The sequence below is a fragment of the Plutella xylostella genome, chromosome 15 (genome assembly GCF_932276165.1).
Source record: "Plutella xylostella chromosome 15, ilPluXylo3.1, whole genome shotgun sequence".
NCBI classification, from domain to species: Eukaryota; Metazoa; Arthropoda; class Insecta; order Lepidoptera; family Plutellidae; genus Plutella; species Plutella xylostella.
In genome coordinates, this window is record NC_063995.1 from 1687221 (window position 1) to 1713957 (window position 26737).

The following is a 26737-nucleotide window of genomic DNA, read 5'->3' on the forward strand; positions in this document are numbered from 1 at the left end:
ATAAGTTCTTACACAATGTATTCCTAATAGAGATGCCACGAATATTCGGCAACTATTCGGTATTCGGCCTATTCGGCCAGTTTTTTCAGTATTCGGTATTCGGCCGAATAGTGCGTACTATTCGGGCCGAATACCGAATAGTAAATCATGTAAAAATGACTTGTTATTTTATCAAAATTGTGTAGGTATTTATTTCCAAATCACAACATTTTAATACATAAAATTAATCAGTAGTAATTTGTGCTGGATAAAAACGAGCATTTCAGCAAGTTTTTGCAAATTTCAAAAGGTTCGGGTATTGTTTTTTGTTTGCTGACCACCACTTTGTAAGGATCGGCCATCCGATCTAGGCGAACTATTATGAAATAAAAATTCAACTCGTTAGAAACACCATTCTGCCTTCTAATAATTAGCATTTCTCATATAATCTGTAGCGACTTCTTCAAAGTATTTCCAACAACAAAAAAACAGGTTATAGCGCCGAATATTCGGCGGCCGAATATTCGGCGCTTCGGCCGGCAGCGTCGCCGAATATTCGGTATTCGGTATTCGGCCAATTCACTATTCGTGGCAACACTAATTCCTAACTTTAAGTAAGTGGAAGAAGAAAAAAAAAGTACATAGTCGGTATCGCTTCTTCGGTATAATTTCTTAGTTGCAACATTATGTTGGAAGAAGATTATAATAATTTAATAAAGAATGAATCTTCAATTAATCATGGTGTTACATTAGATGTCAATACACTTACACTATTGTTTGATGATGTAACGATCGTACAAGTAATTGATGTTGATGAAAACGATAATAGATTTTGATCTCTTGACAGTCGTACGCACAACGTATTAGTAATCGAAATATCACGTGATAAATACTATGCAGATACACAAGTAGTTAACAAAGTAGAGCTGATGCTTACACTCCAAGAACACGGTAAAAGAAGAAATATAACTTAAACTTAAAATAAAAGAGTGCATTACTTTCATGAGTCCTATGAATTGCATGAGTCCTATGATATACAATTATTGTAGGTAATTGTCATTTGTTAGTTTTCAAGGGGAAAAAAACTTTATTTACCAGGCATAAGAATCTGTCAATCAAATTTCATGTGGCTCTTGCTATATTTTTAAAAGTATAAACTTGAAAGTGTAAGCTGCCTCTGCCACCATTATAAGGTAAACCTTCTTATAGAGTCTTATACCAAGGCCAAAATAAGACCAGCATGAGTTGGCTAAAACCATACCAGTCCTAAATCCTTTGATCTTTATTACATAAGCAGTAACGAGTGATTTTCGTTGCTCAATAAATCGAGAGAATAAGTCTTCGTGGGCAGTTCTGAGAGCCTGTCCAGACGGAGCGTTTTGCGCGCGTAAGCTCTCGCGCGTTTCAATTTATGTTGCGTCCAGATGCTGCGTTTTACGCGCGTTGCTACGCGCGGTGTCTGGCGGACGGATTCAGCCAGTTTTAAAAATGGAGCCTCTCACAGCGGTTGTGTTGTGGCTTGCGTACCGTCGATGGAAACGTCGTAAACGTAGAGAAAGTCGAAGATTTAACGTGCATCCAATTCTACGAGACAGAATGACGCAAAGTATGTTTATAACATTATACCCAAAGCTGAGAGAACACAACGAAAAGTTTTTCAATTACTTCCGGATGTCAGTAACATCGTTCGATGATTTGCTAAAACTTATACAAGATGATTTGACACCCAACAGAATCTATGTGCTAAAGGATACTGTTTCTGCCGAAGAAAAACTCGTGATTACTTTGAGGTAATAATATTTATTATTTTTATACTTTTTTCCCTTAATCAATTTAACAATCTCGGTATAGCTCCATCAATTCACTCTCTTGGGAATCTTGAGTAGACGCCGGTGATGGGTTATTGTAGTTAGACGCCGGTGATGGGTTATTGTAGTTAGACGCCGGTGATGGGTTATTGTAGTTAGACGCCGGTGATGGGTTATTGTAGTTAGACGCCGGTGATGGGTTAGATTGGGAATTGCGTTGTCCAGTGCAATAACGTGAAAACGAAGATGCTGAAGGGTCTGTTTCGTTATATCCTGTATCGTTAAAAAATCCTCTTTGTCCGCGGTGTGTCATTCCTGCTTGGTGATTATATTGTGGTGAAGGTGCAGGTGAAGGAATATAATGTGAAGGTGAATGACATGGGGCTCGTTGAGCTTTTTGGAGCACATTCATTAAATCAATTTTAGCTTGAAGCCTCATTTCTTCAGGTACTTTAATAAGCTCCTTATGCAGTGACAAACAAAATAGTTTATCATCATCAGACTCCGATGTTTGTGGCTGATTTCTAGGTGCTAAATTTTTGCTTATAATGGCAAGAAATTCCTCATCGGCTGCGTTCATTTTTTTTTTCTTTTTCGGCTGGCTAACTGGAGGTCTCATAACATCTTCCCCGTCGCCAGAAATGTCTTGTTCTTCAGGTGCAGCAGGCGAGGAAACGATGTTGCTATCAGTAGTTTTATTGCGTGTCGATCGTTCGAGGAACATCAAACGTTCAAAATATATATATTTATTTTTGCTGGCTTTTGATCCAGACGGTGTGGTTTTTATCCTTTTCATTTCTCTGACAAAGCCATCACGCAATCCTTTCCACTTCTTTTGCAATAACATTCCTGAAATAATAAAAAAAATATTGAAACGACCTTACTAAATATTTATATTTAATAACATTTTTTTTTCAGATATTTGGCTACAGGATGTTATTTTGCGGACTTGCATTATGCCTACAGATTGGGAAAGTCGACAATTATCGAAATAGTACAGAAAACTTGTTACGTCATATGGCTAAAACTGCAAAATATAGTGATGAGAGAACCTACGAAAGCAGAATGGGAAGAGATTTCAAAACAATTCCAAAAGTATACACATTTTCCAAATTGTATCGGCGCCGTAGATGGCAAGCATTTCCGTATCATAAAGCCTGACCATTCTGGGTCTCTTTTCTATAACTATAAGAATTATTTTTCAACTGTTTTATTGGCTGTATGCGATGCAAATTATTGTTTTATTTCTGTAGATATCGGCGCATATGGCAAAAGTAGTGACTCCACAATTTTCAAAGACTCCGTTTTGTATAAAAAACTTGTCGACAAAACTTTAGATATTCCAGACCCAAAGCCAATATCGCAAACAGATACAACTCCCTTGCCACACGTGATTGTAGGTGATGAGGCGTTTGGTCTATCTGAAAACGTAATGCGCCCTTATTGCGGTAAATCTCTAACAACCAAAAAAAGAATTTTCAACTATCGCCTATCCAGAGCCCGGCGTTACATTGAATGTTCCTTTGGTATTTTGGTAAATAAATGGAGAATATTTCATAGACCATTAAATGTTGACATTGAGTTTGCAGAAAACATCATTAAAGCTTGTTGTGTCCTTCATAATTACGTAAGGTTAAGAGATGGTTATAGATATGATGACACTCTGTACGAAACTTCCCTAAATAGTTTGAACTGTGAGGCAGTGAGGCCTAATGCGAGATCTAAGAATATAAGAGACAGATTCGCTGATTATTTTGTAAATGAAGGGAAAATCCCTTGGCAAGACAAGATGGTATAGTAGTTTGTAGTAGCCTACGTAGTTTAAGAAATAATCTTATTAAATAAAGTAATTGTCACTTACCCAACGTTTTTTTCTTTTCGTCGGAATCACCAGCTTCGCAAAAAATTTCGACTATTTCTTCCCAATTCCTACGTTTAATGAGTCTATTTGCGTAATCAGCAGATTCCATATCCCATATGGCTATTCTCTTTTCAACTTCTTCAATTAAAAGTTCGGTGTCGAAGTTATCGCGCTCCATTTCAAATCTAAATACGTCCACTCTCTATGGACACGCGCATACTACTGAACGCTCCAATGCCGCCAGAGTATCTCGACTCGCGCGGCGCTCGCGCGTAAAACGAGCGAGTCGAGAGTCGGGCGCATGACACGCGTTTTACGCGCGAGTTTTGAAACGCGCGAGAGCATCTGGACGGAGTGCTTGTAGCTCTAGTGCCTCGGGAACGCGCGAGTGTCTACGCGCGTAAGCTTACGCGCGCAAAACGCTCCGTCTGGACAGGCTCTGAGTTGCTCCGTGGTTGCTCCCGACATGTTTTTGGACAACCAAAATCATGTTGTATGACGAAAACTGATTTTTTATCTAAATATTGTTTTTGAACTTTGTAAATCACTGTTTTTAATGTAGTAATCTTCGATATGAACAAAAAGTGTTTATAAAAAATAAATAAGTACATAAAAACTCCTTAAGTAATTATTTTATGGTTAAATCGATTTTAAAGTATCTACACTTTTCATCACATCTTTTTAGTCAAGGATTTTATAAATTTATTGATGCCCAGGCACCGATCACCACTGGTGAACCGCCCGTTTCCTCAGCAAAGGCATCGTTAGCGACAATGCGATGTCATTGATACAGATATCGGCGAACTAAGGCGATTACTGACGACGCCATATACGGCGCGGGCGCAGCCTCCTCACTCCACCTTACGAGAAACTAACCGCGACTCTATCTCGTTGCTATAAACGTACCTACCGGTTGCATGACAGCATGTTTTTGTCAAGCTAGAGCAACTCCTGGTCATTAAGACTGAAAGAAATACGCCGCCGTAGTACAATAGTGAGAATGGGCGAGTTCGATTCTTGTTACTGTAACATATTATGAGCGAAGAGATCGCTAGTTACGAGGCAAACTTATGTGTAGTCTCAATGGTGTGAAACAATGCGACCACCCCTACCAAACAGAGAGATTGTGACCAAATCCTCAACAGTAGCAGCACCATAGTACTTAATAAATACAAACAGAAAGAAACAGCAATCTCAATATTTGTTTTAAGTGCCTTCTTGCAAAAAGCTAATATAACCGTTTTAATCCCAAAACTGCTTTCAAATCTTTATGTAAAATGTCCAAGAACTCCGTGTATTGGGCTTAAAACCTGTATTATCTACACACGGCGTACCAAATTTAATGCAGCCCAGCATTTGTCAGTGTTAAAGCTATAATTAGTGGTTCTAGCACAAAGCGGCCAGGTGAACGATACAACTCCCCGGTTGCGCAAGCGCTAAACATATTAACCAACAGTTAATTGAATCTGGAGGATATGCACGTTTGGTTTGTTACACTTTCTAGTCCATGTTCTCAGGAGAGGATCTTTCAAACTCCTAAAGTAGGTACAGTCAGCTGCATAAGTAGCATTGTCAGTTTGTTATGTAGCTACATATTTTGACAAGGAACAAAAGTGTATAGCTACTAATGCAGCTGACCGTACCTGTAAATATTGAAAGTCTTTCTATGAAGCGCTTTCAGTAAAAATGATTCCAAAGATATAGAAAAAATAAGAAAGAAAACAAAGTTTGTGTTTACATCAAAGGTGAAGAAGTTTAAAGGTTATCGCGGTCAAATAAGCCATAACTCTTTGTTGACAAAAAAGCGTCTACCTGCGACTTCGAGATCGAGGCTGAAACCCGTGACAAACTAAATAATAATAAAAAAGTTAACTAGTCTACTTCGAATAAGTTACAATACGAATATAACGATTGAAATATCTATTTAAAAAACTTTAAATTATCTTTATCCTTTAGCTGTAATAAAAAAAGGCTTTAGGTATAATAAATATGTTAGATAATTTAGTATTCATATACATATCTACACGACTAATTTAATATTCTAAAACTAAATTAAAGCTAAGCTTCATATTAATCGGATGCCAGCGGCTCGCGGAGTCACAACATTAATTTATCAAATAAATTATTGGAGGGATTACTGTAATATTGAAACTGTGGTTTGCTTTCCAAATTACAGCATTTAGGATAATCATAAATAGTAAATTTTGAGCTGTCTCATTTCTACCTCTCTTAATTATCCTACATAATATGGTAGCAAGTTTAGTAGGTAGCACAGGGTAAGATGTATAGTACAGTATGTTGCAAAAGCAGTAGAGTAATCCGAAAGGTCCATCCGAACTCTCCAGGGACTCATTTTGGCCCTGTTTAGTTTTCTACGGCTTTAAACGCGCAAAATTCGCGAATATTTTTTGTTTCTCATGGAATTATTGTTGATCACGTGACTTTGTTGGTCAATTCATCAGAATGCGCCCCTAAATCACCGCCTCTTCGAAAAACACTGTAGCGACACCCTGTATAAAGTAATTTCTCATAATCCAACATCACAAATACGAAAGTCGGCTGAAACTATCAGGCCCGCAGCAAGAGATGCTATCTTTGAATTTATTGCAGGCTGCGCCGGCGCAGGGCTAATTCATTATTATTCATAGCATATGAGCTCTTGAAGGCAAACCTATTCTTTATTAGGTGAGCACAGGTATGCCGCTAACGGGAATACAATCTGGTAATCTGGTTTTAGAAGAAACGTAGAGGGTAAATTGAGTTTATTAACTTGCCTAAGCATTATAGCTATATATAAGAACCGACTTTGTCTAATGCTCTTGTATGTATTGTTGGGCTGTTTTGTAGACGTCCGTTTCGTGAACAATACTTACCGCCTTTAGCAAGAACTGTCTCATTATTTTAAATTTTGTTATTTTTGCGAATGAAGCCTTTTCTGCCCTTTAAAATGGGTTGTAAGTTTTTTAACGATCAATTTCCGAGCGTCGCCGCCGAAAAAGGGCGACCAAGTTGCCCTGCTCTCTTTTTAGCAAACTCGCTCGTTATTCTGGACAACGAAACTTTCCCAAAGCTTACCTAATTCGGCACTTATTCATATTATTCATTTAAAGCAAAGATTCCGTAATACTATATGCCCGTTTATTCGAAAGTTTTAATAATCAAATTCAATACCTAGAGGTGGAAACTTGTGCAACATAAGTTACTCTTTAATTGTTAAGTATTGAATATTTTAAATTAGTTAAGTTTTTTCAATTTCAGCGTACAAAATTTCATATTTCCAGTGATACCAACTATAAAATGGCGTAGTAGCAATGAATTATCTCTAATATTGGACATACTTTTAGACCCCTCTAAGTGGCTCTTCAAATCCCTCAACGACAACGGCAACGATCCTCGCTCTCTGAAGCCACCACGTCCCGAATAGGGATCCAGGATCCAGAAGACAGGACAGTAAGCCGGACCGTCCACCGCCGCCCATTGTTTCACAGTCGCCCGGGCCAACCGGTCCGGGTCCCATTCGCCCGGCCAACCGGTCCGGCGGTGATGGCACCGAAACGCGCATCGGTGACGCATCCAGACGTAGGACGGTATTTAGGTATAGTTTAGATGTCTGTAAGCGGACCATGTATTATATTATCGTAATGGTCATATAAAAAGCAGAGGTTAAGAAGTCACTTCACGCGATGCTCCGTTAAAAAAAATCGCGTCTGCAGCAGTGGCAATAGCTCGTAGTTCATTTATAATAATATGTAATCGAATCTGAATACATCTCACACATATCCAGTTTTATCCTTATTAAATAATATATAATGCACTATAGACCAAACCTTCACCTACAATAAACCTAGCATCTCCCATGTCGGTGTGTCTCAAAAGCATCTCAAAAGAGACCTTTTGTCAAAAAAATAATCAGAAATATAATATTGGATGGCTTGATATCATCAAGTCATAAACAATTATTCAGCTGGCACCTAAGTGTTAATGACAGACATTCGATAATTTCGATATGTATATCAAAAGAAAAATAAACCTATGTATAGGTAATAGGTAGGTAGTATAGTATTATTGGTTACTCTATTCACCGAATAAAATTAAACGTATTCCCCGTGACCACTACCAACGACGGCATCCAAAAACCAATAAGACATGAAACTATTTGGATAAAGAAAACCTTCTCACGATCTCTCAGAAGTCACGGAACCTTCGAGACGAATTTAAGGAAGTGCCCGCTATTATCTTCTTACAAGTAAGTCAAATAGTAACTCGGGAGAAAAGAAAAATAAAAGTTTCCATTACTGTGTAACAAGGCAGCACGGCGGCCCTTGGAGCGAAACGGCTGTTGTAAACAAAGAAGATTGAATTCAAAATTCAATAATGATGTAAAAATACAATTTCAGCATGAGCGTATTCATAACTTAAGGTGTTTACCTTAGGTTATGAATACGAATCCTAATCCTAACTAATATTATAAATGCGAAAGTTACTGTGTCTCTCTGTCTGTCGGTTACTCTTTCACGCCAAAACTACTGAACGGATTTGAATGAAATTTGGTATACATATGGTCTAGACCCTGGGAACGAACATAGGCTACTTTTTATCCCGGAGTTCACACGGGAAAACTTTTTAAGGCGAAGCGAAGCTCGCGGGAACAGCGAGTATTTTTAAAAATGTTTATTTATGAAATACTTAAGACATGATTGATATTTACCTACTTAAGTTGTTTTCCAGTGCAACAATGATGCAAAAAAATCTGAGCCAAGAAGTCTAGAACTCTCAACAACTACCACAACTGTATCAAAGCTCTTTTCTCCAGCTTACCATTTATTCCTGCTATAAATGTCCACACCGGTACTCGAAGGGTCTAGAGGGGCATGAGAGGGCATGAGGGGACGAGGGGGGTCGATTAAACACTAATGCATTTCTTGTGCAGGAAGACTCACCTTTATTATAAACGCATTATGGCTAATGGATCACTCCTAGCAAGTGGACATTATGTAACACGGAACACTGAGATCATGGGATCATGCAGGGAATATCTGCTGATTATGGAGGTATAGAATCTGGGATCGTTATTAATCCTTATTGATAAACAAAGCAATTTTTTTTAAATTATTTTTTGTATGGTTTAAGTCGTAGTAAAAGATAAAAACAAACAATTATGTATTTGAAACACTGACACAATACAAAACAAACAATAACGGGTTGATGTCCAGAACGTGAAAAAGGTACCAGCTCAGCATGTGCTGCAGACAACAAGGCCATAGCGCTAGCTTTCAGCTGGCCCTTATAAACTAGTGGTCCTAAAGTCCCGCCTAAACTATATCTCCTCAATTAGGAGCAAATTTTCCGCGGCGTAAATTCCATAACCGCATTCAGAATTTTTCGTCGGACGTTAAACCTCCGCGGAGTCTTTAATATGAAGGAGGAATGAAACTAAAATTTCACACAGAGGCCGCCGCTCAGCCCCGCAACATGTTTTAAAACTTTTTTAAATTCCCAGAATTTCGCCTCAACTTGTGACCTGCAGCTGTTTTCCTTTAGTTCATATCATATCTTAAATTATGAATTGTATCATAACAACACTTATGTATGAAGATCAGGATAAAGGGAAATGTATTGAACTTAGGAAGCTCACGACGGTATTTGGTCAGATAGTAGAAAGGAAACTAGAAGTGTGGATACAATATTATTTGCCTTCGGAAGATCCTTGCACAAACCGCATACTGGGCTGTCAAGTTTCAGTTTTTATACTAAAAAAAAATGGAATTTTGTTCGATTTACATAAATATAAGACTTGTGTACATATTTAAATAAAAAGTTGCACACAAAACAAACTACCGAAAACGTAACGATACGCACGGCGCAATGAAAAACATATTAAAAGTCATAAAACATATAAGTTTCACACGGACATTGTGACAGAGTGACGCCATGTTCAAGTGTAGCGAGGACAGTTGCACAAACAGACAGACAAATCGGCTATTTGAAGCTTCATTAAATATACATATTTAAGCGCCGGCCACTATTTTCGGAAGGTAACACTGAAAATTGTAGTTTTTTACAGGAGGTATGTTGGGTAACATACAGTAACACAGAAGGCTGAGAGATGTAGCTATCCATTAGCAAGTTACTTGAAAAAGTTAAGATGAATGATACACTCGCGAGCAATGAAAAAGTTCCAGTGACGATAGCACCAAATTACTCCGAACGGAGTCCACACTGTACGAAGAGGAGCTACGAATGCCGCAAATGTAGCTTTTGACTGGAGGCCACCAAATGGCAAGCGCTCCCGTGGACGCTCTGTCCAAACATGGCGCCGAAGCGTCGAAAACGAGCTGCGAGCCGCTGGACTAAGCTGGAGCGAGGCCAAAAGTACAGCCGAAGATAGGCGGAAGTGGCGGACGTTAGTGGAGACCCTCTGCACCTCTGGGGTGCCATAGGAACAACAACAACTCCGAACGGAAAAGACTAGCTTAATGACACCGAATGCAATATTCAAGTACATTTAACAGCGCATCAGAATATTAACTACAAAAAATTTAAGGTCATAAAAAAATTGAATCATGTTGTGTCGGTATTTTCTGAGTGGAACTTTTTAATTGCTCGCGGGAGTCGTGAGTATATTTTATATAAGTAATACAGTCTTGATTCGTGAGTGGCCATTGATTTCCCGAGATCGTATCGAAGCGATGCAATCAATTGAACGAGATTATTCAGACCTGGCCCTCTGGACATCATAAAGTAAGTTAGACTAACAAAGCTAGACTGGTCTAAAGATATTTATTTGAGCTAGGTCTAGAATCTAAAGCTTAAATTGAGGAGACTGTGAATTTAATGACCAATGAAAGTAAGCAGTAACTTATTTTAGATGAGGTAGATAATGATGTGACCATAATTCCATACTGCAAAAGTGATGAAGTTATAGTGTAATGTACCCAAATCATTCTATTGTTCTAAGCGTATTTTTTTTTAATATCTAGCCTATACCTCTTTACTATAAACTCTCGGTCATCCTTTCTTCCCGCTAATGGAAGTGGGCGGAAACCACTCGATCCTCGAGAATCGAATCGAATTTAAATTGTTTTTAAAAGACATCACTATTGTAGTGTCTGATTGTTTCATTTTGGTGGGCAAACTGACCAAGGGGGTCACTCTACGTGATGAAATATGAGCCACATTGCACGAAAGCTCTCATTCGTTCGTTGTTCTTCAGTATAGAGTGGCCCTCCAGGGCCGTTCCGTCGATATGTCGATATTAAAAATAATGGTCGGTAATTCCGATCATTTTGGGAATCACGGGATTCGTGAGTAATATAAAATTGAAATTGTAAGCGTATAACTTAATAATATACATACGTACGCAAGGTTTAAAGGGCATCTTAAGTGTAAGTGCACATGGGTAATAGTTAATAGACCAAAAAACGACATCTAAATTCCCTAAAAAGTAGGAAATAATTTAATTTTAAGAATAATTCTATGTGATAGTATACCTACATGAAAACCAATTTCTATTTTTTACTTATATTCCTTTTACTTACTTATATTTCAGTACTTTTAACGATAGATAACTATGCATAATAGATACACCAAGCGGGCACTAATACCTATGATGTGAGCAGAATCTGGGCCGGTCGCCCACATGCATTAGCCACAGACCCACAGTTCAGCGCCCCTGACCACAGATTACTACATAAGTAGTTACTACCCTCGACCTGGGATGATGAACGGATAGTCTCTTTGAAAGACTAAGATTGTTTACTTTCTATGCCAAGTATAAAAATTAATCCTAACCTATTTACACTCAAAATATACTTATATAAGTATTGACTTTTTTTTTTATGCAGGCGTCGTCGCGGAAGACCCAGACGGAGATGGCGGGACGACCTCGACAGGTTTTTGCCTCAATGGCCGAAGGAAGCACATGATCGTGAACGGTGGTCAGTTCATAAAGAGGCCTTTGCCCACCAGTGGGACACCATACAGACTTATTTTTAGACTCCCAAAATCACGGATATCACTATTCAAATAAAAAAATATTACATTAAGTAAATATGTGGAATGTATAAATTGTATATGTATGTGTATAAGTATGTGTGTTAAAGGATAAATACAATAACCATTGAAAAAACCGTCAAAAACAACAGACATAATTAATCAAACATTTTAAAAGATAGTTTTAATGATCTCCATACGGGAAGACACACAGAACCACACCTTAAGTGAACTTGTACGAAAACTATCTTACACAGGCTCACAGGCTCCACTGAGAACCTTAACACTCTAAGTATAAGTGTCATAATACTTTGGCAAAGATGCATGCGCTTCAGTATATTGGCCGAAGCTTCGTATAAGGACATAATGATAAACATTGAGCACTAAAGAGCGCTTATTGACGGTGTGTATTGTTTTAAAATACAATACAGTCTTGCACTTGAAATAAAACCTGCATTTGGTAAGGAAACACCTGATGTAGCCTTTAGACAGCAAGAATTCTTGGGTTATATTATGAGTAGTAGCATCGGATCACACGTACATATATTTTCGGCTGCAAAGATCCGAACGGAATGTGATAATAAGTTCCAAATGTAATACTAATAATAATCCGCATCATTTAGTAAGTGTGTGTCATACGATCCGAATTGAGTGAATTATCGATTTCAATTTCATACACATAAATTACCACGAGTCCCGACACATATAACTCGACACAAGTGAATCGCATAATTGACAATGGCGCGATTGCCCCGAGAATGTTGAGCGTTCTTTTTTCAAAATTCATTTTTATCGCAATTAAGAGGGAGGGTCCACTTGAACCCGATCTGTATCCACCGAGGGGTTCAATGTATGCATCTGTTCTAAATTCAAAAGATACACATACATGCGCAAAACACGCTGTCAAAACCATAATAAATAAAAAAGGAGTGTGATGAGCGGGATGTCGTGGTTTGCAGACTTTTCTTTTAAGATGTACCTATGTAGAGGTTATTAAGAAGATAAATAAGTTATTCCAAATAACACGTGATTTTTTATAAGGTTCTAGGTTCTATGTACTCACTTGCAGAAGAATTCTCCATGCGGCGTCGAGAGGCAGGTTCCACCATTTTTACATGGCGAGGGTGAGCAGGATACGAAACCTGTAAAATGAAATAGTTTCGTTAATTACAGATATTTCAACGAAAAGCATAAAAAGGACTATTTAGGTGTAATATGTGAGCTGTTTACTGTGTCTAATTTCACCGGATTTAACCGGTTAAGTATTCCATTTGTCTCCATCCAGTATAATGTTTGCTGAATCTGATGCAGAAACCGCGTGGCATGAACGTACGCTAGTGACCCGGCTGGAGCGCCGTCTGACAGACCGCTCCGCCCACGACTGCGACGCCCATCGCCCATGCATCGGAACTCATGTATGTATGTATGTATAGTATGCAATATGGTTCTCAAATCTGAATACTGAGTTTTAAAAAAGATGAACAACAAGAAGAACTAAAACAAAAAGGATCAGCCGAAAAACTGTCACCAAAATATACAACAATATTTAAAAAATCAGACAGCCGACTAATTAGTTCAGAATGATTTAGCATTATTATTGGAGTAAACGTATTAAGTTGACATTTTGTCTTCGGTAGCTGCAAGATAAGAGATCAGCGATGGCGGCGGAACCTTAACTTTTAAAGCTGAAAGATAAACATCTGGAAACAAACAAGTATTTCTCACTTGTCAACCTGCTTCCTTTGCGAAATTACTAATTTCGATGCAGATTATAATGAGGTCGATGTGTGTTTTATACAGAATGTTCAGTTAGCTCTGGGTAAGACTTTTTATATAAGACTAAAGGAAAAGTGGAAATTTTCCATTCAACTAAAATAAGATCTAAATTTACTCGCCTGCGTTTGTGTAGTAATGCAATGATGTAAAAGTATTGGCGTGCGTATGTGGTAAGATTAATTTACAACATGTACACGAATTAGGAATCAAACCTATATATTTGCAGGGCTCATTTAAGTAAGAACTACACTCTGAGGCAATGAAAAAGTACCATCTGCCACTGCCGTCCCATATATCACAGGAACTTTTTCATTGCTCGTGAGTGTAAAACATGAGTCAAGTATTTAAGACTAGACGAATGACGATCGGAGATGTCTCGATTCAATCAATCCAGAGCGAGAACAGACCACCCAAAAACTCGATCGCAACACAACGGATACGTTGATTGATCAATTTGAATTTCGAGATCAGAATCGAGTGTTTTGTTATTTTTTATGCTAATGACGGCTAAAGTGTTTTAAATATTTATAAGCGACCAGTGATTTTTACTTTTCCCTTTGTAATAAGGTTTATTGGCAATCAGTAATGGAAGAAGGAGGTTTAATCAAAGTCTTAAACTTTATTTAATGGTCACATTGGTATTGAAGTAAACCCTGGCAGTTTTTTTAAGTGAGCCGCCATCGAGCCAAGTGTTTGCACCGTTTTCTCATACAAGTATATGTAAATAACGCGATAAGAAAACCGTGAAATGTGCAGTACTTTTACAGGTAAATAAGCTTATCTTCAATGTTTAAATTTGTCAAAATTTCAATTCTCACGGTCCACTCATCAATCAAGTGAAGTGCTTTATTTACATTGATAAGTAATAGAAAAAAAATGCTTTAATTTCGGCACTGCTTCCATTTACCTACCTACGTAACTGAATAAAATAAAAATTGCGATATGTAAAAGGGGCGAGGGAGCTTGGTTTGTTTTATTTAACATTAGGTAATTATTTCTTTGTAACAGTTTATAGGTACTTATAAGCTTTGGTAACCAAAATGTATTATAAATTATACTTAAGTATTTGCTTTTCAGTTAAGGTAACTTTAGGCTTATTTAAACGGATCTGCAGCATCTCAATATTACTATTAATCAAGCATAGACAATTAAACCGAACAACTTCAACTGCGCCTGCGCATCTTCTGACCGGAAACTGATAGCAGTTATCTGTCAAACCGTGAGAACCAGAAAAATTTCAACGCGCACTGATAATCGAACCAGAAATATTTGAATTTAGAAGTCAAAAATACGAGGCCATTTCCGCGAAAACTCCGCGTGAGATTGTGTACTCGTAGTCCCATCTTCGTTTAGAGGATACACCTTATGTACTGGTAATAAGAAGCTTTAAACAACGAACTGTTGAAACGTGGTCATTTCTAGCTGGTATTAGCATATTGATAACTTTTGCAAGCTGATACATTTGAGTGGGCGATTGTTGACTCTGCATACAAGTCATGACATGACTTAACGTATTCTACCCTGAGATAGTTTAGATGTTATTTCGTTCACTTCACATCTGATGATAGGTAAAAGGCAACCTCATAGGTAGGCCTTAGTTATTTGGTGGAAAAATGGACCAAACGCCTCTTATGCTAAATTTTAAAAATAAGTATTCTAACTTTTCCAAGGCAGTGATCATGAATTCCAATGATCAATTCAAATGATCAGTTAGGACAAAAGAGTCATGCTCGCGTGACAAGCGAGCGTCACAGCAATATCCAAACACTATTTTTTCGTACAGAAAAATTATAATGACTGTCAATTAACAATTTCATGCTAAACTTCTTCTAGGTGTTGTAAACCTGTTAGTGATATTTAAATATGAATAATTTCGTGAGTACGCGGGTAGGAAGAATTCATTTGAAAACCGATATGGACCATCAATAGATACAAATCAAATCAAATCAAATATTTTATTGCCATCAAGTGTACATTGATCTTAAATAAAATAGTAAGTACTTACAACTTGATACCCATAGTGGGCACTGCAAATTTACTTAAAGCTAGTAGGAACCCTATCCAAAATTAGATAAGTACTATAATTTAAGGAATGTACAATTTTTGGTAAGTATATTTGGACAAAGAAAATGCTGGCCAGATCGCTGCCACTTGGACAAATAATTAAACTCAGGTCATAATCGAAGTGACCGACAATTAACACGATAATAAGTAATAACAAACTTATCATAACAATTAAATGTTTATTTTTTCCCACGACTATGACTGCCTGTACTATTATGATAACAATATTTTATTAGCTAAGTAGGTATACATAGATATTTTATTTTGTTGAAAGCATCATGAAATGGCAGCATTTCTGGATTACGTAATAATCATAGATAGATTGGCCTGTAAAGCTACAAGAACTTTTTTTTGAATTTTTTTTGAATTATTTGTTTTTTTTCTATTAGGTATAGAATACCTATAGCTAGCAAGTATTGTATAGGCCATAACTGGTTTTTCCCCGCTGATCATTAACGCTTTTCAATTAATAAAAATGTGTGTTTATATCAAATTCTGTGGTATTCACAAACCATACCCGGGCTGTAAACCAAAAGTGACATAACTAAAGGCTACGGATCTTTCATCTAGGACATCATTTTAATATTGTTAATTCGTTTTGGTTAGTTCATTAACTTGTTAAAAGCATATTCGTAATAGCTCGAATGGCTGTCTTAATAAATTTAATTTTATGATCGACATTCTCTCTGAAACGTTAAGGTATATATATCTATATCTGTGGGTAAAATCATTCAACAACGCAGACTCGTGTGTGTTTCTTTCGATGTCCCAGTGTTCTTGTGATACTGATAAAGAAAAGTATAGGTATTAGTTACATCCCCGAATTATTTGATAATTTTTTTTTATTACGATAGATAGATCAATAAATAAGTATCTTACTCTCAAACTCGATATGATCGTATGATACGATATCACAGTCAAATCACTAGTAGATGAAGCGGACGGATGTCACAATAGATGCGCGCGCGCATCCGCAATCATGGCGGCGACCAATCACAGCCCAGCGTCGCGCCCGGTGCGTGCGTGCGGAAATGTTGATATTTTTAGAAAATTTTGAATTTTTTCTTATTAGGTATAATCATTTTTTTTATTAATAATAAGTGGAAAACTAACTGAAGTTCAAGTACGCGGTTGTTAAGTCTCAAGCTTCTTAAAGTCCAACCAATATTTTTTCATCATCGGCAGAACTTGCACCTATTTAGCCATTATTTCAAGGAAAATTACTTTATGTCGATTGTCGTATTGAGAATTGGCATGCACCAAAAACCATCACTATTTCATACTACTTTGACCTCAACAAAGTCTCACACACTACACTATGTGTTACGTGACATAGTAGTTACATACAAACATTTCCTTCACATTAAGTTTCACACGAAATGATCAATTTATGGCCGTATTTTTCTTCACTAAATATTATTATTACATGTGTAGTTATAGCAATCACTAATTCAACTCTATGGTTCACCTTTCACTTCCAAAAAACACTTGCACCAGTGTAGTTTTAATCTCTGCGGCATCTTTATATAACATTGCTACATTATTTTGGGACTTATCTAGATGTACAGTAATGCCTAGGTATCGTAAACAATTTACTAGATTATGATTTGTATGTAAGTACCTAAGTGGGTTATTGTCACGAAATTCCGTATGTAGTGACAAACACATAACGCTCTTCTTACTTCGGGTAAAATATACTGTTGAAAAGAATGAATATCTTTTAGGACGATCTTTTCGAATACCACTGAACTCTGATCATTGCTTTGTTTACCGAAAACAATGGTGATGAAGCCGCCAACTAAATCTAAAAATAAAATGCTGAGCTACCTGTGCCGGCCCTAAATAAGTAATCTGCGGATTATAAAATATTTCGCGTCTCGAAGCGCTCTTCAAAACAGGAAAAATCGATCTTTGAACATTGATAGTACTATTATTACTTAAGTTCAACGGTTGGTAAAATATGGCATAAAGATAGGGGTCATGTGCACCCTCTGTGGCGGAGGGGAGCGGGGCGCGGGCGGGGGCGGCGCGGGCGCAACACACTGACACAACTTTTTACTTTTTGACGGCATTTATCTGCACGCGATTCTTTCATATACATGTATGTACTTACAACCAGAGTAGCTATAACTTGGATTGAGTAATATGTAGGTACCTATTAATTTTTTGTGGTAGTTTTAATAATGAATGGTTAAATGTAAGTATAATCAAACTTTTACTTGCTGGCCAAACCACAAAATGCAATGACATAATTTATGGGGATCACAATTTAGTTTCTTATCAATTTTCGAAAGGGCATTCGAAAATAATGATTAAACTAAAATAGCTACAAGGAATAAGTAGAAAAACAGTCTTGCCCCGCGCTTGAACCTTCGAGAGCCCATTCGATCAGCAGCTACAAGCTCCCGGCCCATTACCTGCGCCTGCGCACAGTCTACACCGTTATATACAATAGAAAATACGGGAACAGTTACTTCACTGAACTTCTTACAGACACCGCCTAATGCAACAATAATGACTGAAAATTGTGTATCCTCTTGTAATGGAGCTACTCCTTCCACAGTTGATGACAGCGGACGTTGTTGCACCTTCGATATTGTCAGGTGATAGACTTTTGTACGTATAGCGGTATACAGTTAGAAATTAAAAACTTCACATGCTAACACACTTTGGTATTTGAACCGAATAGCATCCGCAATCTTGCATCCTATTCTAACTAACCAAATAACAACGTGAGTCATTGCAGAACTGGGTTAAGAAACGTTCAGATTGTTCTCATAACTAGGTGCGATCCATCAAGCTGATGCATGGCGGATACTTTGTTAACTTAATTAGAGAATGGTTCACGTGTGACAGAGTCTGGCGAGCTATTGTTGCAGAGACGTATGGCCAGGCGGCGATGGCGGCATTCATGGATAGTCTGGCTGCAATGGCGGTGACGAAATTTGTCAACGGTTTACAATACCCTCTGGTTTATTGTCTGTTTTAGATTGTAAACCTATGTAAGCAGGAGGACATATTTACAAGTATGTCATCAATGTAATAACAAGGGAGGATTTTTGTTCCATAAAATTGGCTAAGTATCTAGTGTAAGTGATGGAACAAAATGTAAACAGAGACCGAAAGCCAGTACAGGTCCTTAGGTATCGTCATAAATTTCCTTCCTGGAGCATTGGAAACCCATGAGAAAGTTCAGCAGTAAACAGCAGAGACTAAGGACCCAGGTCGTGTCTCCCTCATGCTGTATAAGGCTTTAGAGCATTCCTGTGGTGTGTATTAGTGAGACGATCGCGCCATTGTGTCCCTGATAATGACCGAGGAACAGTATGGTACCATTTAGATTACTACCAAATCTGGAAAGAAGATTCTGTGTCTGTGAATTCTACCGCATTGGTTTGTTACCAAATGTACGGCAATTAAGGGACATGTGATGCACTTATTAGAAGAAAAAATTAGAAGGAATTTTAATTACGTACCGATTGTTTCAATCAGACGTGGAAGTCCAGTATCAAGTGGGTAATAACATGAAAGAACAATATATCAGTGACAACATACACGCTTATCGTCATCAAAAGACACTTTTTCAAGAGTTGCACCGAAAACCTGTTCAGCACATTTTAATTTAAATTGCATGGTGAAATTGCGAGCCGCCGCTTAACCTGAACCAATATATTGACCTTAAAAGGAGACTTGCACGACAAAGTTGGGTGCGTAAGGACTTTAAGTTCCATATTTACTCAACATGAATTCAAAAGTTCTGCAAAATATTCCGTCAAGTCAACCTGCAGTTTATCTTTTCTTTTGAATCTGAGATTATTATAAAAAAACAGTAGCTGGACATTTTGTTGATTAATAATTATTGCCAACCAATCCCAAAGCCATAATGATAACGAACAACATCGAACGAGAGCATAATAGCACTAAATGGTGTCTCCGACGTTATTTAATTAAACCGAAAGCGAATTATAAATGCAGCCTTGCCAGGACTAGTTTATCTCACGCTACTCCCTCATCACGATATCGTAACGATTAGCTCGTAAAGTCTATCCATTTTACATGTTAAATATGATAAATCCTATCCTAAGAATAATCGGTCCTTCAGAGCTGCGCATACTAAAAAGCAGCGCCGATTATATAAATCGCTCTAATCGACGTACACGCACCCGCATTAATCCTACTCTCCGCATCTAATAACAAACCAGTTTACGCTCAAAGCGACCGATATCACTTTGAAAAAACCACCTGTAATTACTAAAAAAACACGATTAAGAAGGCGCCAAGAAAGCTGTTAATTGTATCTTTGAAAATGGAACACGATTGTTTCAATTCAAGATGGCGTCACCAACGGGTCCTGCGAGCCGGATACTGCAAATGGATCTTTAACAAGTGTAAGTGATATTTTATAATCCGTGCGTTCAGCGGGTCTCGGAGCGCCATTTATCATGACTGTGTACTTATTGGTTGTGCGTGGGCCTGGCACGGCGACGTGCTATAAACGAGCGGTTCCTATAGGTATATCCACCTCCTTCCTCTAATGAACTGGGGACAGAGACGAAACGCAAACACGTAGGTCGCACCGAGGTACTTACTTTATATCAATATCAAGGAGGCGGATGTAGTAAAGGTAGGTATTATCAATGCATAATTATTATGATTAGCCACAGTCGAGTTTATGTGACTAATAATAATCAATGTAGTCTACAGTAATATCAATTTAATATAAGTGCAGGAGTTACGTCATATTGCAAACAGAAATTATTTGTAGCACACTAGCTCCACACTAAGTATTTTATTCCAAACAAACCAACCGAAACTCTAAAAAATTATTTCTTATCTAACAGAAAGGACCCATTGCATTTAGCTAACGCATCAGCCACACAGACTTTCATAACAACCAACTAGGTATCAGGAGTACTGAAGGCAGACCAATACATTACCGGTCTACTTCATTATGCGACACGGCCCGCGGAGATAACACGTCGATTTATACAGAACATAGTATTTGTGACAAATAGTTATGGCCGCCAACGGACCTATAATGTACTCCGATACCATAGAGAAAGATAACTGGTAGAGCAGCGAGGGTATAAAACCTCTTTTATTATGGACGCGCCGCGGGAGCTAGCCGTGTGGGTTTTTGTGGTTGTGAATCAGAAGGGAATGTTTGTGTTCTAAATGCCAGGTTTTTTTGCCCTTAGATGTCCTATCTCGAGGTCTCAAGTCCGCTGTCCAAACGGGCAGACATTCAAGGTTCATTTATTTTCAAAATACTAAAGCCCTTGAAAAAAATAACTTGGAACGTGAAGTAAAAGTCCTTCTCTAACTCATAAGTTCTGAGCGGGACAGAGATGGCGAGGCACGATTGTCGTCGATGTGTAACTTATGAGTTAGATCTCGCCGTGTTGTTAGTTAGTTATGGACCGGGTCTAACTGGTGCCTATCACTTTAATATTTCATTTAGTATCGACTGTGATTATCGGCTGGTACAACGCGGGTTTTCTGCAGTAAACTGCGGCCAATGGAAGTTACTTCGAGTGTCGCGTATTTTCATATTTTGTACGTATTGGAGATCTAAAATTTATATGTTTTTTGTAAATACGCAAGAATTTACGTATTTAAGTTGCCGGGACACCAGCTGAAAATCTTTTATTTCAGATAGAAAGTTGTTAAAAACTCAACACCGAGAAAAGATAGAGAGAAGAATCTATTCCATGATAACCATAATACTTAACATAGTTCAATTACCTAAAAGAAAAAATGCCGGGGCATTTCTACCACATGGGTGTCAAGCTCATTTTGACTTGGGAAGCGACATCTGAATACAGAGTTCAGAGTTACCCGCGTTATTACTGTAATAGAACCTTAATGGCCATTAAATCGAAACATAAATCGATCTTTAGCAGAATCGAGCTATTAATCAGTCGAATTAAACCGCGGTACCGTTTGTGGCGTTAAGCAATGTCTGTCGGTCTGTCTGTGTCTTGTATTTGTTCTAATTTGTTGTATGCATATTATAATCTCACTTATGCAGGTATACTTATGAAGACCGTTGAACTTACAGTAAGTATATATTAATAGGTTATATATAGTACTTACATATGATTTTTATTTATATACAAACTTAATGTTTGAATTTGAAAATTCAAGTATCCATTTAATAAGGCACCCGAGGTACTACAACTACTACTGCAACATTCGCAATTAACACATTTCATAGTCATTTAAACTTAAAATATTTTTAAAACAGTAATTTTCAGTTGATTGCTGCAAATTGCGGCGGCCGGTAGCAACATCAAAGGCGCCGCGTCAAATTCTAGAATCGAAAAGTCGAGATGCAACATGCAACTGAAGAATATTCGATTCGATTTAATTCGATTCGATATAAAATCGGAAATCTGTAATCTGATTAATTACCCCGCATTCTCTGTTATAGTGCAATCAGAGTTGAACAGAGTCGATCTACAGGCGGAGGTCTTAAAGCAGGCCTTGACGGGCGGTGCTTCCGTTTCGCGCAGTTAATACTTTATGAAGATATCAAATTAATAATAAAGGCCAGAAAAGAAAGGTGTTAGTGGATTCATTTGATAGTGACTGTAAAATAACAACCTACACTACTGTGTCCTCAAAACAGACAGAACAAATAAATATCAGCACGTTTTTGTACAAAAATCTAATCTGTTGCAACCAGTAATTTGTCGTACAGGTAGTGGTGCCATTAGACATAATCACTATCATACGCTATTATTAGCGACGCAAAATCAGTCCAGTTGTCCGCAACCTTCATAACTATAAAGGTTATTCAAACTACCACGTCCACTTAATTACGAGTACCTACGTATAAAATGTGACCGATGGGGACAACAATACAAAGTTACTGTCATTCTCAGTTCTAGAATTCTGTAACGCCCTCCTTCATTAAGCAATGAAATGTCGGTCAAACTGTAATTATGCGATTCAAGTGTATGGGAACACAGATATGGTAATTATTGTAGGTATGGATCTAGTTTTAATGCGATATATCTACTTGTATCATATTATGATTAAATAGCTTGACTTTTAATGGTGACTAGGGCAGGGCAAGGTTAAAAGTCTGACATCAGGTCTCCCATAAAGTTATAACTGTGATTGGTTTGATTAAAATGTATAACTTAAAGAATACATAACTTATAATATAAGCTTTGAAAAATGAATTTTATCTGAATTTAGAATGCAAGCCACAATCATAAATGAGCAAAATTATAATTACGGATTGACACAAAACATTTTCACACTATAAAGAATGCATATTTATATACAGACTAATGAAATGGCAGCGAGACCCGCTACCGGGTACTATGAAGACACATTGCGTCGTTAAAATAATAAATAGATCATAATGTTGTCTACATGAAAATCACAACTCTGAATTATGAATGATAATGAATTATGTTTTTAGGCTAAAGATCTATGAGTATATCATCCATATATACAAGAATAATATTACAATTTTGTGCAGTTGGTAACTTGACCGCAAAGGAAACAATAAATAAAACCTAAATGTGTTATAAACATGTTAGTGTAAAAATACCCTAAATCAAGATGTATGATTTAGGCCATATTATACGGCCCCATTTGTGTCATGTTCATCTGATAAAATGCAGTTTCCAGTCGAATCTGAAAACATACAAATTCTTACTAAAAACTTCCTTTCATTCAAAAAAACTACTATGGTTTCATTTACCGGTAACGGACCAAACCATCTCTATCCGTAGCCCAACACATCCGATACAAAGCCCACACCTGAATCCTTAACGCAGGCTATCATGTGTCTCTGTCCAACAATGAAGGTAAGAAAGAGACTGATATACGTATCGATGGGTTAATGAGTGAAGACACAAATGAAGATCGGGGGCCATTCGTTCCCACAGCACACCCTTCCGTGGTTTGTAAAAAAGCCTCAAGTGCGCAGCATCTGTTGATCGGCGCCGAGCGCGCATGTGTTAATGTGTACTGGGAAATGTGGCCCGTTTTGATGAGCTTTTAATGTTATTAATTGACTATTTAAATCGTTTTTAGCTTGTGTACCTACTGTTTAAATCAAATTAGCATGTATAGGATTATGGGGAAATAAATCAATTAAATGTAGCTATGTGATATTTGTAGTAAAAGTAAATGAAGTTTTCCAAAATGAAGTTGCGTGCGTAAGTAACTGTAGGATCAATGTCTTATAATTGCAAGTTAACGGGCTCCCGCGAGTAAAAACGTAATCGACCACAGTTTAAGACGTAATGCTTTTTTGATGGAGGAAGCATTATTTCAGTGTATTATTTACTGTAACCGACATACAAAATTGAATAACAAGTTTTGTTTATACTGAACTATCTTTTTGATTGTGTTCATAGATTAATTTATTATGATGAAAAGATCGTGTTGTTTTTAATATACACATATAGGACCATATTAAAATTCTAAATTCATTACCAAGACAAACATGACGTTGACGACCCACGCAGCGTCCATGCTGTGCACGGAGATTGAACATTTTGAACTTACTCGTAATAGCATATCATAGCTCCTTCTCTCTCATCTCAAAACCACTGTCACGCAGCGAGGCGACGCTATAATGAGATGAGAACCCAAGTTAGTCGCCGTTAACTAAATTCTGTTTGGTTAATGTGGCCATCTTTAATTCTTTATGTCGGTTGTCTTAACTAGCTTAAGTAGTTATTGGGCCTCGGAATAATTTACTGCACATCAGAACTTTAAATTAGCTTTGTTTTATCTATATTCCAGTATAGGATTTTTATAAAGTATTTGTTAGAGTGGATTAACATTAGCACCTGTTTTTTATCTATGCACATTTCATAGCGTCTTTTATGTTCCATATCACGACAGATCAATGCCATTAGAGTTTACAAAAAAAACACAAAGGTTCAACAAACAAAGCTCAAATCCGACAGAAAAAAGAACAAAAAAAAACGAATGTGGAACACGTGGCCCGCTTGTGTTGCGTTAAGATTAATTTTGTATAGCGTTAGTAACGTAACGATTAAACAATATAACACATGATAGTAGAAAACCGTTACTTTATTAGTATCAATAATTCAATAAGTACCTACTTCATAAATTATGTTATGTAACAAACTGTAACGGATTAATTCTCCAAGTATTTTTATCATGTCCGCGACATGCATGGCTGGAATCACATTAGATCAAAGATGGCGAAGAAATAGATACGAGGTAGAAAATACCAGTTTTAATAAAACAGCCTTCTCTGAGCACATATTTCTAAAACCACCTAAAAACGAAATTCAATACCATAATCGATACTATTACATAGACAACACATCGCAGAGTATGTTGACCGACCACAATGTGCGAGAGAGAGAGGGAAATGCAAGTCAGTCAATGGCAGAGGGAGATGACGCGAATAGAATACGTTAGTTGCAGCTGCCAGTGACGTCACGAGGTCTATGGAATAATAATAATTGGAGCTGCTGGGCCGTGGCGGAGGGAAAGACAAACTTGCCATGTGTCCTGTTCTGTTGTGCATTCGAGTTTTATAAACTCACTTGAAGGTTTTGCATTTTCGTAACACACATGTGGAAATAACAACAACGGCATCAACGTTTGTTTTTGTTAAATGTTTTTGGCGGTAATTTAAAAATGTTTATTATTGATATTTTTAGCATAGCCACGTTGGCATCCTAGTCTGAGAATATTTTAATTATTATGCCTTCTTGATACCGTTCCTACTTACTTATAGAACTTATACCTACTCGGATAATCTTCTGGAACTACTGGCTATCACATGAAGTCTGTCATGTTAATGGAAATTATATTAATAAATACCTATAACAAATAATAAAGTATAAAAAATACACCGCAATTCCTTAGTTTTCTACGGACACATCGCCGAAATTCATAAGTTACCACAATCAACCCTAAAAATGAACAGTCAGATGTATAACATTACACCCTCTAGAAAACAGATGCACTTTACAAACGACCCCCTTATGGGCGAAAGAGCGCCTAACAATACACCTACCTATTTATTCGACCCCTGATCTAAACCATTCGTTACTCTAAAGGCCTAGGCATTAGAGTCTATTTTTACTAGAACTTCATATGAGCTAGAAGACAAGTCCGAGGGAGTGAACCGTACGTCCCTACAACTGTGCAACAACAGAGATAAAGGACCAATGTTAGTTGGCTAATTACTTCCCTTGTTCACTTTAAATGCTAGATTTATAAAACAATGGACATTAAGATCTTTGGGGACGCGATAAACTTACAGCTTGAACTGCTAATGTTGTTAGCTAATTTCGCTTTTTTGAACAAAGTAAGTATCGTGCAAAATTGACATAGAAAGGTATTAATGGTAATTTTGAACCTGGTGTGTCTGTACAAGAAAGAAAATATAATTAGGTAGATCAGTGAAATTATATACTTAAATGAATCCTAAAATTAATAATACCATCACAATAACCATAAATCACACATGTATGTATATCTGCGGTTTCCGTCTTGGAACACACACACAACAATAAAACAAATGATGATCCGACCCTAATTCGCAATCCAACATTGAACCACAAAATTTGTATTTCACCATCGTTCGGAATTCAAATGGGTTTTGTTCGATTGGTCCGCCCGTTATTATGGATATTATTGGAATGGCTTCAGATCATTACTTATGGAACCTCACAATGCCTGCGTCTATCACCGAGAGCGAACAGTCTTACTGAACAGAACCCGTTAAACCTATATAGTGATTGGATATGAGGCAGGAAAATGTTATTGTCATGTGAGAAAAGGCAAATGAAATTAATATTAAAATATGTAATTTTTTTCATACAAGATTTTTAACGGCTTACCATTATGTTATATTCAGAAAATTTAACCTGTTACTTAAATTTTATGATAGCACAATTTTATTAAATACAATATAATAAAGCAATCCATTTTATTACGTTATAATATGTCAGTAGCAAAATATAGGTATAAGAGGGAAATAGCACAAAAACTGAATTTCTTTACACTTCGACCAAACAACAAAAAGCAACCTGAGAGAATGATCTCAGCAAAGAATAGCCATTCCGATTCGTCATGAAGCTAATAGACGCAGACGTGATGTCTGAATCCACCGGTGATTGCCTCCGACCAAATACCGTAATCATATTTGCAAACTTACCAAAAAACAGACGAAACTATTCAACTATTGGACTAATGCACTGGAGAAAGAAATAATCAAAAGCAAAGCCTTGTAGCAAAGTTC

General features: G+C 37.2%; 3 protein-coding genes across 3 annotated transcripts in view; 1 reads left to right on the forward strand and 2 right to left on the reverse strand.

Moving 5' to 3' along the window:
* LOC105398651 (neurogenic locus Notch protein) overlaps positions 1-26737 on the reverse strand; it is a 100866-nt gene that overhangs the window by 57651 nt on the left and 16478 nt on the right. Inside the window, exon 2 of the mRNA XM_048626076.1 lies at positions 12704-12782. Coding sequence (XP_048482033.1) covers positions 12704-12782 — 79 coding nt within the window. The remainder of the gene's footprint in view (positions 1-12703; positions 12783-26737) is intronic.
* On the forward strand, positions 1337-3647 carry LOC125489643 (protein ALP1-like). The gene is made up of 2 exons (XM_048626074.1): positions 1337-1769; positions 2706-3647. Exons 1-2 carry the CDS (start codon positions 1468-1470, stop codon positions 3583-3585), a joined length of 1182 nt encoding a protein of 393 aa, XP_048482031.1. The 5' UTR covers positions 1337-1467; the 3' UTR covers positions 3586-3647.
* Positions 1764-5230, reverse strand: LOC119693652. The gene is made up of 2 exons (XM_048626075.1): positions 3649-5230; positions 1764-2636 (listed from the first exon to the last, which is right to left on the reverse strand). Exons 1-2 carry the CDS (start codon positions 3824-3826, stop codon positions 1813-1815), a joined length of 1002 nt encoding a protein of 333 aa, XP_048482032.1. The 5' UTR covers positions 3827-5230; the 3' UTR covers positions 1764-1812.